This window comes from Lacerta agilis, chromosome 13 (assembly GCF_009819535.1).
Source record: "Lacerta agilis isolate rLacAgi1 chromosome 13, rLacAgi1.pri, whole genome shotgun sequence".
Taxonomy (NCBI): domain Eukaryota; kingdom Metazoa; phylum Chordata; class Lepidosauria; order Squamata; family Lacertidae; genus Lacerta; species Lacerta agilis.
The window spans coordinates 9,608,734-9,623,317 of NC_046324.1; the positions used below are offsets into that span (position 1 = coordinate 9,608,734).

Sequence of the window (14,584 nt, forward strand, 5' to 3'; positions counted from 1 at the left end):
AAATAGGTTGTTTTTATTCCAGAAAAACTTATTCTGCTTACAGCACCTTAAGGACTTCTTATTTCATTTTATGGGATCCATACGCATTGGGTTCCTTTTTGTATATTTGTTATAAACTTTATATGTATTCCTTTTGGGAATTATAGGGACAGAAGCTTCCCTTTTAGGAATTATAGGGACAGAACTAGCCAAATCTATTCATGTACGTGACTACAGAGGCAAGAATGTTACTTGGCTAAAAATGGAAGAAGTCCCAGCAAAAGAAGAATGGATACAAAAACCTATGGATAGATAACAATTTTTTTTACAAAAAAATGGAAATGGTTTGTTGAATGTTTACAAATAAACTGTAAACAGTTAAGAACATTGGCAGGATAACTATAATAACCTGCAATGAAGAGTATATACTTAAAGTAGATGAATAAATGAGCAGATTAAGTTAATTTGGATATGCAGAAAATATTAAAAATAAACGTAAGGAACCGCAGAAAGAGGGGGAAGGAAGTCAAGTTCTCAAACGTTGAAATGATCATAAAATTATTGAAATGTATAAAATTGAAATATCATTAATAATAATAATAATAGTACTGCCTACACTAACTGGAAGCACCTTTCCAGGTATTCAGGCAGGTGATTCTCCCAGCCCTGCGTGGAGATGCTACGGATTAGGGACCTTCTGCATGCAATGCTCTACCACTGAGCTAATTATTAGTTTTCCCCCTCAAAAATGTATCTGTGTGTGGAAAATACTACCTGCTGAATATAACCAAGGGCTGCACTTGTGGCCTTCTGAGCTACAACATCCGTGCCCCAGATTCAGGATAACTTATCTCCAGAACCCAGGCAAGCGAATTCACGGGCTTCTCTCCTATCTGTTCCACTCACATTTTGGTTGGGGCTGAGGAACTGGGTGCGAGCATAACGTGTCAGCATGTTGATGATCACCACCTGGCCCCACTCCTCCACGTCAATCAGCAGGTTGCACAGCTTGCGGTAGTTCTTGTGGATGAGGTCAATGCGCTCGGGGCAGACCTCCTCGAAGGCCATCACGACGCTGCCAGCCACCAGCTTTCCCAAGGGAAACACAAAGAGGAGAAAAGGTTGTTTATGTATTCCACTACTGCGGCCCGTGTTTCGTTAGCCCCAAAATGGAAAACGAGTAAGGTCCCAACTAAAGAAGAATGGCAACTTAAGCTGACAGAATATGCACAACTTGCAGACTTCACATATAGAATAAGAGAACAAGAACAACATACGTTTAAAGAAGATTGGACAACATTTATTGAATATATGGGAAATAATTGTGTACAGCTGAAAACGCTGGCAGCATTAAGATAAATTCAGCAGTGTAAATAAGTTTTGATGGATGCAATGATGGAATACCGGATGGTATAGTTTTTGTAAAATACGCAGGGATTTATGATATGTAAAATGAACCATGGAAAGAGAGGAAGGGAAGTCATGGATATATTAAATGAGTATTTTAAATTGTAAAACAGAAAATTTAATTAAAAAATTATATATATATATATATATATATATATATATATATATATATATATATATATATATATATATATAAAGAGGAGAAAATGAGGCACACCGATGCAGAGACTGTGCGGGGCTCATGCAACCCCAAAAGGAGCAAGGTTTGCAGACCTAGGATCTGGGTCCCTGAAACAAGGATGCCCCCCTCCAACCTGGCATGGAAACGCAGGTGCCAAGCTGGCACCAAATCAATAGTAAAGAATAGGATGAATAGGCAAGGTGCAGCACCTTTGTACCTCACCCAGCCCTTCACAGGCTAAACTTTGCCAGCCTGCTTAGAAAATTCGGCAACAGCCTTAAGTACTGGGGAGATGGGAGTAGTTGGAGGAAAGAGATCCCGAAATAATAACAATTCTATGGCGTAGTTGTTGGGTGGGTTAGTTGCCGGAAAATCTACAAAAGGAGTCTTGCAGCACCTTAAAAAACAACGTATTCACTATCGTTTTCATGAACTAAACCAAGGAAAAGGAAACTGTAACTCTACAGTCTTTGCTGGGACTCCAACTCCCATCAGTCCCAGCCAGTAAATGGTGATGGGAGTTGTAGTCCAAAATCTGGAGAGCAACAGAGTCCCCATTGCTGGGTTAGAGAATCGCGTTTGACTCTAGTCTACAAAAATGTATGCCATAATAAACTGGTTGGTCTTTAAGGTGTGACAAGACCTTTGCCGGTTTTAGTGCTTTTTAAATTGATGTGTTCACCCCCACCCAAATAAAAAAAACGCTTCAGATATGCCCTGCTTACTCACAGTTGTCTTATCTGACAGAAGCTTTTCGATGACCTCTATTAACTGGTCCTTTTGGTCTGAATCAAGGCTGAAAAGAAGAAAGGCAAAAATCAGTGTCAATAAGTGTTATTATACACTTCAGTCACGAGGTGGCACTCGATTTAGTTGTCTCTGGGAGTGGAGGAAGGCGTATCCTATAGCCTGCTGGAGAGATAATAATTGAGTTTTCGTCTAGCTTTCCAACTCGTAAGGTTGAAGTGCAGAAAGCAGGAACGCCATGGTACACATGCGTGCACACAACAAAACTGTCTCTTCTACGGCCACAGCAGGTGAGGTTACTCTCCAACAGTTGGACTTCACCCTCGAAGGCGTACACTTCCATTGTCTCCTGAGACAGACAGATGCCAACCAACCAAAGGTATCATAACCAGATTTTGCATGATGGCTCCTGAGATGAAGGAGCAGGTTTTCCTCTACGTTTGGATACAACTGGATGCCATTTTGAATCAGGAATTCAAACTGAATCATTAAAAACTGCACCTGATTTTGTTTGCTTGTTTACAATTCCTGAGCAATAGGAATTAGGAGGTTGCAGTGGGACGCAGGTGGCGCTGTGGGTTAAACCACAGAGCCTAGGGCTTGCTGATCAGAAGGTTGGCAGTTCGAATCCCCGCGACAGGGTGAGCTCCCGTTGCTCGGTCCCAGCTCTTGCCCACCTAGCAGTTCGAAAGCACGTCAAAGTGCAAGTAGATAAATAGGTACCACTCCGGCGGGAAGGTAAACGGCATTTCCGTGCGCTGCTCTGGTTCGCCAGAAGCGGCTTAGTCATGCTGGCCACATGACCCGGAAGCTGTACACCGGCTCCCTCAGCCAGTAACGCAAGATGAGCACCGCAACCCCAGAGTCGGACACAACTGGACCTAATGGTCAGGGGTCCCTTTACCTTTACTAGCTAAGCAATAGTGCAAAAGGAGCTTTAGGAAAAGGAAAAGGCACCGTGGAATTGCAGCGTGCAAACACAGCATGCTGCTTTCACTTCGCAATAGCACAAACGAATGAAGGTTCTGCAAGTCTGTAAAGGCAGTCTGGGTTCCGGGGCCTTAAAAAGAGGCTGGAGGAAGTGAAAGGAAGAGGCTCCCACTTACCTGTACAGCTTGGGGATGGCATGAGCCGCCGTTTTGCGTACATAGGGGGACATGTCAGAAGCCGCCTCCTTGATGGCTAGCATCATGATGGGCACAATAATGGGCACACGGATGCTGGAGAGGACGCGGAGAGCGCTGGCTCGGATCAGCTGATTGGGATCCTGCGGCAAAGAGGAGGTTTGCATCAGGCACTCAAGCCTAGCACACTTTTTCCACCAGGAAGGGATTCAAGATAACCTCCATCCCAATAAATCTACAGCCGGTGTGGGGAACTCCTGGCTCTTCCAATGTCGCTCAGCTGCAATTCCCATCAACCTGTGGACACTGGACATGCTTGCCATGCCTGATGGGAGTTGCAGTTCAGCAGCGGCTGAAAGGTCAAAGGTTCCTCGACCCTGAGCCACAAAACCATCTGTTCCTGGGAGAGACAACTCCTTGCTAGGGAGCCAAAAGAATAAAACCACTAAGCTGTATTTTACATAGCAATAGCTTGGTTCCTCCTCTTGCCATCTCCTTACATTAGACCAGAAATGTGGAACGCTTGGCTGTTCCCAATGATCTTAAACTTAAGCAAGAGTGATTTTTTGCATTTTTGTATGCTTGCTTTGCTGTTGTTCAGTTTTAAATCAATTATTTGTATCCTATGCATTGTGACCAATTGTGACGGCTTATATAGCTTTTAGCAGTAAAAATTCATTCATTCTGTGGCAGAACATCTGCCCTGCATGCAGATGGCCCATTTCTAGGTAGGGTTGAAAGAGAGTCTTGCCTAAAAGCTTGGAGAGCCACGGCCAGTCAGTGTAGACAAAACTGAGCTAGATGAACCAAGAGTTGACTCTGCGTAAGGCAGCTTTCTGTGTTTCTATATTCACAAGGAACTATCTCAAGCTACATGGGAGCCAGTTCAATGTAAAATAGCCCAGCACCATCAAGAAGACCCCTCCAGATCTTTTTCATGAGGTCTCTCCTTCTGTTCGCAAGTGTCATGTTTCCTTCGGTCAAACTCTGCCCTGCCTGGTTGATTTATATCCCAGCAGGAAACTTGAGCATGTCAACTGAGACACAGAGACCAGCTCCCAAGTCTCCTTTGTCAACGGTGGTTGTAGAAGATTAAAACCCGACTCACAAAAAGAGCAGCATCTTAGGAAGCCTAGTTTGGCAATCTTGGCAAAGAGGAAATGTTACACTGGGGGGTGGGGGCAAGGGGAGGTTACCCTCTGAAAACACAGAATAATCTAATGATCAAACTAGATGCGATGTTTGCCATGGAGCTTGGCATTGTATAGCTGCCTTTTGTAAAAATGAAAACCAAACAAAAGCTGGGAGCAGGCCAGCGATGACTGGCGTCCATTGGGAGAGGTGGGGCAAAAGGGAGGTCAACAGTAGGTGGCGCTAGAGCCAACGACCGGCAGAATCAACTGATTCTAGTTTGGTCCCAATCTTCTTCCTGCTGAAAAGAACTACCAAGACTTAGGAAGGGGAAGCTGACAAGCATAGGCAATCCAGCTAACTCTCTAAGTAACTACTTGAAATTGACCTGGGTCTTGAGTTGCCCAGGTAGTAAGAAGGCAGGCAGGTAGGGCCTGGAGGAGGGCAGAGTGAGGTTAACGGGGCAATGCTCCATTCATCCAAATGGACCAGCCTTCACTGGAGGGGGAACATGAAGCCTTTTCCCTGTCACACACCCAATCAAGCTCTCCACCTCTTGCTATTTGCAAGGTGAAAAGCGGCCACTTTGGACCCCAGGAAGCAGTTTAGGAAGCCTGTCATATAGTCACTCTGCCCTAGAGCAACTCTCAATGACAAAAGCAAAGCTTAGACTCTGCCTCCCCAACCCCCACCCCAAAAAAGCATCCAACCTTGAGTCCTCTCTGGAAGGTAGAGATGGAGAGCAGGGCCAAATCTTGCTGTTCCTCCGCGTATCGGACCAGGTAAACATACACAAGCTTCTTCACCTGCCAAAGGAAGGGCATCCTTAGTTAGAACTAAGCAGTTCGTCGGGGATGATGGGAACTAACTTCGAGAGCACCTGGAGGACCACCATGTCCCACCCTCAGTTTAGCACGATGTGCAATGTATGAGCAATGTCCAGCCATACAAAAAGTATCCCAGAAGAGTGGATCTCTCCCAGAATCCTTTGTGCCACACTTTACTCAAGACCATCTATTATACGTGGTTGCACTTTGGAATCACTTTCAATGCCTAGGGGGTGAGTGGCTGGTCACCTTGTCTCTACGGTGACAGCAATGGCACTTCTAAAACAAAATACTTCTTCCTTTTTTATTCACTTGAAACATTTATAGTGCCTTTTTGAGCCTATTTCCAAAAGGGTGCATAAAGATAAATAGAAGACAACTGAATCTCAATCTACTTACATGCATTTTACATAGTAATATCTTAACGGAATACAAAAAGAAATTCAAAACAATTAAAACCAGCAGAAGAAATAACTAAAGACAAAAGGGAAGGATCCCAATGGACTTCCTGTGAGATAGAGTTTTGGGGCTGCCTCCATACAATATGAGATTTTAAGCAGAGACACATTAATCAATCTTAAATGTTGGAGTGGGGGTGGGAAAGAGATGTTCCCTGAGGTAATCAGGACTCAGCCCTATATTAAATCTTAGTACATGATCTCAGCAATCTGTAAAACAACACTGTATGGTAGGCAAGCATTATAGATTGCACAGGAGTGGGGATGGGGAACTGAACCAAGGACTTTTTGGCTTGTTGCTCCCATTCCAACCCATGACATTTTATCACATGGAGTCTGTAGCCTTCAGGATGTGGCTGGACTCCAGCTCCCATCAGCCCCAGCCAGCATGACCCATGGGAGCTGTAGTCCAGGAATATCTGGAGGGACACATGTTCCAAATCTCTGCTATTCCAGATCAAATTACCCGGCAACATTCATTCCAGGAAACCACAGCAGTTCTCTGAGAGTCCCTGTGTTGCCCAGAAATCAATGCATTAAACGTCTCATGTGGGTCGGATAGCTGTTCTCTAGTCACCCTAGATTGGGGAAAGTCTTATGTAGGGCAATCAGGAGTCCTCCAGATGCTGCAGTGTACAACTCCCAAAATCCCTAATCACTGGCCACGTTGGCCTGGGCTGATGGAGTCCAACAATGTTCAGAGGGCGCCATGTTCATTCAAACTATCCGTACAAGCTAAAAGCAGCCACTGCGGACAAAGACCTGGAGAAACTGCCCCAGGCTGCTGCCGTTGTATGCAAGGGATTGTATGGTATTTTGCCTATTTTAGCATTGAGCAGCATATAAAAAGAAAGGAAAATAATAACAACAACAGCTTACCTCTATATTCTTGCAAGCCACATTTTTTACCACAGCTGGGAAGAGATCGGATGCATTCTTGCCTCGTGCAATCATCTGGGAGAAGGTGAAACAGCAGTGGGGTAGCTAGTCAAGAAATCTGAACTAAGCATCCCCACTTTTAATTGGTCAGTGCTACCACCCCTCCCGTGTGTACACTGGTGCCCTGTCACTTCCAGTATCTTTATAGCAGGAAACACATCAAGCTGCACATCGCCCACTGCTATTCCTGACTTCCCAAGCTGCCCATCAAAACTGCAGCAGCCTGGTGTTCCTCTCCAAGAGAGGGCAGGGGAGCTATAGAGAGAGGATGAACCCCCTTAAAATTCAGGGAAAGGACTGGTTGCTGATGGGGCCTGGAAACTCAAAACAAAATGAGGAGTGGGTTCTCCTTTGCCGAACCACAGGCGAGAAGACCACCTGTCACTTGAGTTACAAAACTCCTGCACTTAGTTCGACCAGATGACTGTGGACCTTTAAATTCAAAAATCCTATGGTTCAATCAGAGGGTCCATCGGGACTCTGTATTTAAAGCAGTATTATCCCCCTAAAGAATCCTGGGAACTGTAGTTTGCTAAGCATGCTGGAAGTTGTTAGGGGATCCCGATTCCCCCCCCACACACACACACAGGTACAATTCCAGAGTTCCCTAGGAAATGCAACTAACTGTGAAACCACTCTGGGAACTGCAACTGCGTGAGGGGCACGGTTCCCAGGATTCTTTGGATGAAGTTTTTGCTGTGTTAGCAGCACTGAAGTGACCTCTCTGGGACACAGGCCTGTGTATGGAGGTCCTGGGCTGCCCAGACAAGATGTCCCCTCTCTCGGCCTCACCAATGTGGTCCAAAGGAAAGCAAGGCAATACCTTTGGCACCAGCTTGGCTGCAAGAGTCGCTGGAAGGAGGCGTACAAAGCACCATCCAACCCTCTTAGGGACTCCACTCTGGATTTGTGTTGGGTTTACTCCTTAGCATTTTCTTCTCCCGTAGATGGGGGAAGCCATGGCTGTTTAAAGTAGTAAGATCCTGCTTTAAGTGCATAGCAAAGATGGTACAAATTGGGCCTCTGGACCTGGCATTATTCACTCAGTCAGCAAGTGTGCAAATGTGTGTTTTAAGTAAACAGCATCATGGGCCCTCCACAGCTGTCAATTATTATTATTTTTAATGTGCACATAACTTGCTCATAACTTGTCCTATTTGACTCTCAGGATCGAGGCCTCAGATCAAACTTTTGGAGTATTGGGTGGGGCAGGGAGTGGTGCTCACAAATGTGCACGAGGGACAGACAACCTATTAAGTGCCAGGGCAACGCTGCAGGCATTATTGCCAGGGCCTAATACAGCGGTACATTGGTTGTCGAATTTAATTCATTCCGGGAGTCCGTTCGACTCCTGTAACTGTTCAAAAACCAAGGCACAGCTTCTGATTGACTGCAGGAGCCACATTGGACGTTCAGCTTCCCAAAAACGTTCACAAACCGGAATACTTACTTCTGGGTTTGCAGCGTTTGGAAGCCAAGCCATTCGAGAACCAAGGTACCACTGTACAGGTGGATGGCAGGGCCCTTTGCCAAGCACCGAGAGAGCATGCACAGCAAAGACTGTCAGTAGCAAAACTCAGTTGGTTGTTCCAGGTTTCACCCAAAGACTACAATTCACTATTCTCACACTGTAGCCAAGTCGTAAGCGGGGAACTTACTGCTACAATCCTCTTCATGGCCTCGAGCTTCAGAGAATCCTTGTTGCTGTCCAGCATCTCCTTCAAGTCGTCATGTCTGCAAAACATACAGAAAATCATTTTGCATACAGGCATCATACAGGCATCCTTTTGCAAACTTCCATCATGTCACCTCATGCTTGCTTTTTTTTTTTCTAGACTAAAACGTGCCAAACACTGCAACATTTCATCATGGGAGAATCGCTCATTTTAGTTGCCATTTCTGAACCTTCTCGAACTCTACAATATCCTTTTTGAGGTGAGGCAACCAGAACTGTACACAATGTTCCAGTTGTGGACGTACCTTAGATTTGTATAATGGCGTCACAATATTGAAAGTTTTATTTTTAATTCCTTTCCTAATGACCCCTAGCATGGAATCTACCCTTTTCACAGGAGGGTCAAAGAACAGTCTTTGGCAAAGCCAAGTTGAGAAAGGAAGCCCAGCTACGTCCACAAATGAATGGGGCAGGGCAGCTGAGCCGTATCCCCCCCCCGGGGGCAAAAAAAAAAATTGTCACCCCCCCCCCCCGAGGCATGGGAAGGTCAGGTGGTACCCGGTGCGGAAAATGTCTTGTCAACCCCTCCCCATTGATTCCCCCCCCCCCCCCCCGCAAAAATGGTTTTACGTTATTTCATATTTTCTTACAAAATAATAATAACAAGTAATAATAATAAAAACTTTTATTTATATCCTACCCTCCCCGGCCGAAGTCGGGCTCAGGGTGGCTAACATCAGGTACATAACATTGGTATAAAATAAAACAATAATTAAATTACCTCCTAAAAACATCTCAAAATCAAATTAAAGTCTAATTAGATGGCTTTCCACAGGGTTAGGGTTGGGAACAGTACATGTTCTCTGAACTGAAATTTCAGCCTTCGTGACATAGGAAAACAGCCAAGTGAACAGCTATTTTGATGGAGGAGGGTCAATATATTAACAGATATGCATGAAATTTCATATATAGCTATATAATCCCTAGTATAGTAAGATAAGACCTTTGGAGCAGGCATTTTTTTAAAAAAAAAATTCAAAATTTTTTTTTCAAAAAAATTTGTTCCTTGATAATTTGTCACCCCCTCCATTATGGAACATGGGGCGGCCCGCCCCCCCTTGCTATGCCCCTGGCCACAGCTCACTAACGTACCATAGAGTTCCTCCAGACTCTGCTTCCCAGAGGAAGCCTCCCTTCCTCCAGCGGAGACTGAAGGAGCAAAGACACAAAGGGACAGAGAGAAACTCGATCCTGGCAAACCGCTTGCACAAAAGGAATCCAAACCCACAGCAGCCTGTGAAATATTTATCCCCCTCTGGAATTTATTCACAGCAGCATGAAAAAGAACCCATGGCTCAGAGGCAGTTGCCACAGCAACATCAATGCCAGGCATTTCACAAACGTGTCCATGCCAGCCATTAAACTCCAGGCTGATATTATGCATAGCCAGCTGGCATCCTTAGGAGGAGGCTACAGGTTATCTCCCCAGCCATGGAAGAAGCATAACACTGGCTGGCCGGTAGGTCTCAGCTTCTGCCAGATCTATGCAAAAGCCTTCCAGTTGCGTTTAAGTCTCTCTTTCTATATACAGGTGAAACTCGAAAAATTAGAGTATCGTGGAAAGGTTCATTTCTTTCAGTAATTCAACTTAAAAGGTGAAACTAATATATGAGATAGACCCGTGACATGCAAAGCGAGATATGTCAAGCCTTTATTTGTTATAATTGTGATGATTATGGCGTACAGCTGATGGGGACCCCAAATTAACAATCTCAACTTGGGGGTTTTCATCAGCTGTGCGCCATAATCATCACAATTATAGCAAACAAAGGCTTGACATATCTTGCTTTGCATGTGATGAGTCTATCTCATATATTAAACTCCAGTAGCTAATGAAAACAATTGCTTACATAAATGGACTTTTCCACGATATTCTAATTTTTCGAGTTTCACCTGCCTCCAGTGGTATCATCAGGATAGGACTTTGGGACAGAAGATCAGAGGCCCACTGTGCAGAATGAGCAGAAGGACACCCTACAAACACAGCAGAGCTGGCTGCTCACATTTTGAAGCATGTAACACACATCACCATCTCAAGAGCGCCACCCACCCAATAGCACCATTAAGTCCAGGATCTAAAACAATAGTGTGCAATGTCCAGCCCATGGGCCTCATTGGGCCTCTCTATTTGGCCTGGAAGTCTATGCTGGTCAAACCATGTCCAGTCTAAAGCTGATTGTTGGTGCTTACAAAGTCTGGTGCGCAGAGCTTTGCTAGAGCTGCAATGGGGCTTGCAAAGCACTGTACAGTTTGATTTCAAACTTGGCCTGCCTGGGGTGGGCAGAGATAAGGATCCAGTCCCCTCACCCTGGTCTAAAATTGCACCACTGCCTGCGGTCCCCAAGTATTCCCTTTGGTGTCTGCTTGGATGACCACAGGGAGCTTCCATTAGGCTTGCCCCATCATGCCAAAGCATCTCTCCACCCACCCCAATTCATCTCCAGCTGTAAGAACCAACCAAGCAGGTAGAAGGCAGCGGAATCCAAGTAGCTAAGACATTCAGGGACTGGACCCTTCCATGACACATTAAACAAAACAAGAAGTCAATCACAGTGTTAAATGGGATTTGCTCGCAAGTAGATAAATAGGTACCACTCCAGCGGGAAGGTAAACGGCATTTCCGTGTGCTGCTCTGGTTCGCCAGAAGCGGCTTTGTCATGCTGGCGACATGACCCGGAAGCTGTACGCCGGCTCCCTCAGCCAGTAAAGCGAGATGAGCGCCGCAACCCCAGAGTCGGACATGACTGGACCTAATGGTCAGGGGTCCCAAGCAACTTCAGAATTAGTTTTAGACTGCAGTCCTAACCACCTCTACTCAGAAGTCAAGTTTTCATAGTAAGACTTACATTCGGGTAAATGAGGTCAGCATATTGCAGTCTTGGTCAATGAATTAGCTTAATGTAATACATACAAAATATTCTGAACAACTAAAAAAGTGTGCTCAGTTAACCAAAGAGATTAAAAACAAACAACTCTATTCATACAAGTACTAAGAAGAACTGCAGAAGACACATGGCAACTTGCATTCCTTCCTGCACAAGGTAACTTAAATATTAGCCCTGCTGGATGAGACCAAAGACCCCAAAGACCCCAGCATCCTGCTGTCACAGTGATCAACCAGATATCTCTGGGAAGCCACCAAACAGGGCAAGAGTACAGCACAGCAGCACCTCCCCATACAGTGGTACCTCTGGTTACGTACTTAATTCATTTTGGTGGTCCGTTCTTAACCTGAAACTGTTCTTATATTAACCTGAAGCACTTTAGCTAATGGGGCCTCCCGCTGCTGCTGCGCTGCCAGAGCACAATTTCTGTTCTTATCCTGAAGCAAAGTTCTTAACCTGAAGCGTTATCTCTGGGTTAGCGGAGTATGTAACCTGAAGCGCATGCAACCTGAAGCATATGTAACCCGAGGTACCACTGTACTTGTGAAACACAGCAAGTGGCATTCAGAGGCATTAGTGGATAAACAGGAGAACCATCCTTGCAACAAACTACCTGCTGAATCAGACACATATATGGTGGTGCAGCAAAAAATAAAGTGCTAGCACATTTGCAAAGCAAAGCAGTGTCTGGTATTGGTTTCAGATTGGATGGGAACTACATGTTGAGATTCCTGCATTACAGGGAGTTGGACTAGATGATCTTTGGGGTCCCTTTCAACTCTACAATACTATCATTCTCCAATTCTATCATTCTCAAAACCACAAAGTGCACTCCCCCTCCCTTTAGAAATATTGTTTACCTTATTTGCACATGGTTAATAGTTAGGGTAGTATAAAAAAAAACTAGTACGATGGACTTTTCAGTCTATAATTGGTTGAGGTGACCTCGGTAATTATTGTATTCCCTGGGTTGACGCTCCAATTTAACAAAGCTGTGTTGTTTTGTTTTTTAAAAAAGTTTAATTTTGTTCTATCCCTCATCTCATTTGTTATGTTATGTCCATTTCCATTGTGACAACCTGTTTATGAGCAAGAAATCTTAATTAATTTGTGCATTTGAAGCTCACACAATTAACATTACTTTAACTGGGTGGGATAGCTCTAACTACCCCAAAATAGCTACTACACTGACAATTACCGGTACTCTCCCCTAAGCATTCACAGAGTAGAAGGGAGGAATAACAGCCCAAACCTTTGCAAAAAAAAAACACCTGAATACTGAAAAGGTGGTTTGCATGTCTGCTTGAAGTCCCGCTGAGTTCAATGAGAGGTTATCAATGGGAAGGGGAAACCACTAGCCCACCAGATGCTGTTGGACTACAACTCCCATCGTTCCTGACTGTAGGCCATACCAGCAGGGGTTGATGGGTGTTGAAGTCTAATAACATACATCTGGAGGGCCACAAATTTCCAGCCCCTGAATATATGGAAGTGCAGCATATAGCAAGATAGGAATTAGTTTCTCCAGCTGTTTTTGGACTACAACTCCCATCATCCCTGACCACTGGTTCAGCTAGCTAGGGGTGATGGGAGTTGTAGTCCAAACACAGCTGGAGAACCAAGCTTGGGAAACCCTGCTTTACATGAAGCGTGGGGAATCTCGGGGCCAAATGCAGCCCTCCGAGCCTTTCTACCTAGCTCTCAGAAATTTCTCCATGCCTCACCCCCTCCTAAGCTTGCAGCCCTCTCTGCATGGGCGTGGCCAGGATTTATTTTGGGGGAGACAGGCATTATAATAGGGGGAGGTCAGAACCGACTTATCTGTGATGCAATTGGTCAGTTAGTCAAGTATTTTTATTTACTTACTTGATGGAGGGGGCTGCCCCCCTGCCTACACCCATGCCTCTTTGGCTTGCTTTGCACCCTCCTTGAGTGTCTTTGCCTGGCTGGAATGTGTCCTTGACCTCTTGCTTGCCCAGATGGAGATTTTGAGAAGGGGGTGAGAGTGCGCATACAAACCAGCCTACAGAACACAGATACAATTTACTTTCATTGTCAGGCCCACTTTTGCCTCTGTTCCTCCCTGCCCCCCACATAATAGGCATGTGGCCCCTGGAAAGTTGCTCAGGTGGGAATGCGGCCTCCGGCTTGTAAAGGGCTCCCTAGCCCCCTGGCAACCTCCTGGGGAGGAGCCTGCCTCCTTGCATCCCTTAAAGCACCCTTCACAACGACGATGGCTACTGATAACCTTGCACGTTTAGCCAGAGAAGGCGCGGGGAACGTGCCCCCCCAGGGCAGCAGCCCACCCTACCGTAGCGGCTGCACCACGCTGCCGTCGAGGCTGCTCTCGTGTTGGGAGACCACGTCTTGCTCGGGCACCTTGAGCTGCCTGGATTCATCGCCTTCCAGCGTGCTGTACCAACTCTGTTGGGCGCCGTCGGGCACCAAGACGGGGCTTTTGGCCTCCTCGCCCGCCGCCCCCGCCTGCTGGGACTTCACCAAGTTGGCCGCGCTGGCAGGCAGCTGCTGCAGCAGCTTCTGCATCTCGGAAAGGGACGTGGGTCTGGAGCGGGGCGCACGGACCGCCTTTCAGCAGCGGTGAAATGGCTTGCGGTGCGCCCAGGGAGAGCGGGCGTCGGGCGACCCTAGACGGCTGAGCCGAGCTTTGCCTGGTGGGGGTGGGGGTCAGTCCTCACTCCCGTTGCTCCTTAGCTCCCAAGTCCCGAAACTCAAGGGGTCGCTGAAGCCGGAAAGCTGGCCAGGGAAAGCATGGTCCCACCTCCCCTGGCGTGCGCCCCCTCTATAGCTCTGCCTCCCCCTGCTCGGCCAGCCACGTTAGCACGTCCCCTGCCGCTGCCGCGCTCGCTGGCTTGCCGGGCTGGGGGCGGGTCTTCTTGCAGCTCCCAACCACTCCGACGACAGCCAGCCAGCCAGCCAGCGGCTCCGACCCTCCCGCCGCCGCCTTCTCGCATGAAACCAGACGCTGCAGCAGCAGCAGCCGATTCTTAGACGCCCGCCCGGGACACAGAAGCGGCGGCGAAGGCAGGAGCAGCGCCACCTGGTGTCCGCATGCAGAAAAATCAGGCAACGCCCACGGGAATCCCTCGCTCCCAGCGGCCGCGGGGAGGGAAGGCGTCGTGGGCAGGAAGCCCACAAACCCCCCCGTGTTCG

General features: G+C 46.6%; 1 protein-coding gene across 3 annotated transcripts in view; it reads right to left on the reverse strand.

Annotated features, from left to right (window-relative positions):
- The window catches only part of AP3B2 (adaptor related protein complex 3 subunit beta 2), a 58,917-nt gene that overhangs the window by 32,026 nt on the left and 12,307 nt on the right, over positions 1 to 14,584 (reverse strand). For all 3 annotated transcript variants that reach the window (XM_033166831.1, XM_033166830.1, XM_033166832.1), the window contains exons 2-7: positions 8,452 to 8,527; positions 6,734 to 6,808; positions 5,280 to 5,375; positions 3,421 to 3,581; positions 2,297 to 2,363; positions 886 to 1,068 (exon numbers count right to left, since the gene is read on the reverse strand). In XM_033166831.1, coding sequence (XP_033022722.1) covers positions 886 to 1,068; positions 2,297 to 2,363; positions 3,421 to 3,581; positions 5,280 to 5,375; positions 6,734 to 6,808; positions 8,452 to 8,527 — 658 coding nt within the window. The remainder of the gene's footprint in view (positions 1 to 885; positions 1,069 to 2,296; positions 2,364 to 3,420; positions 3,582 to 5,279; positions 5,376 to 6,733; positions 6,809 to 8,451; positions 8,528 to 14,584) is intronic.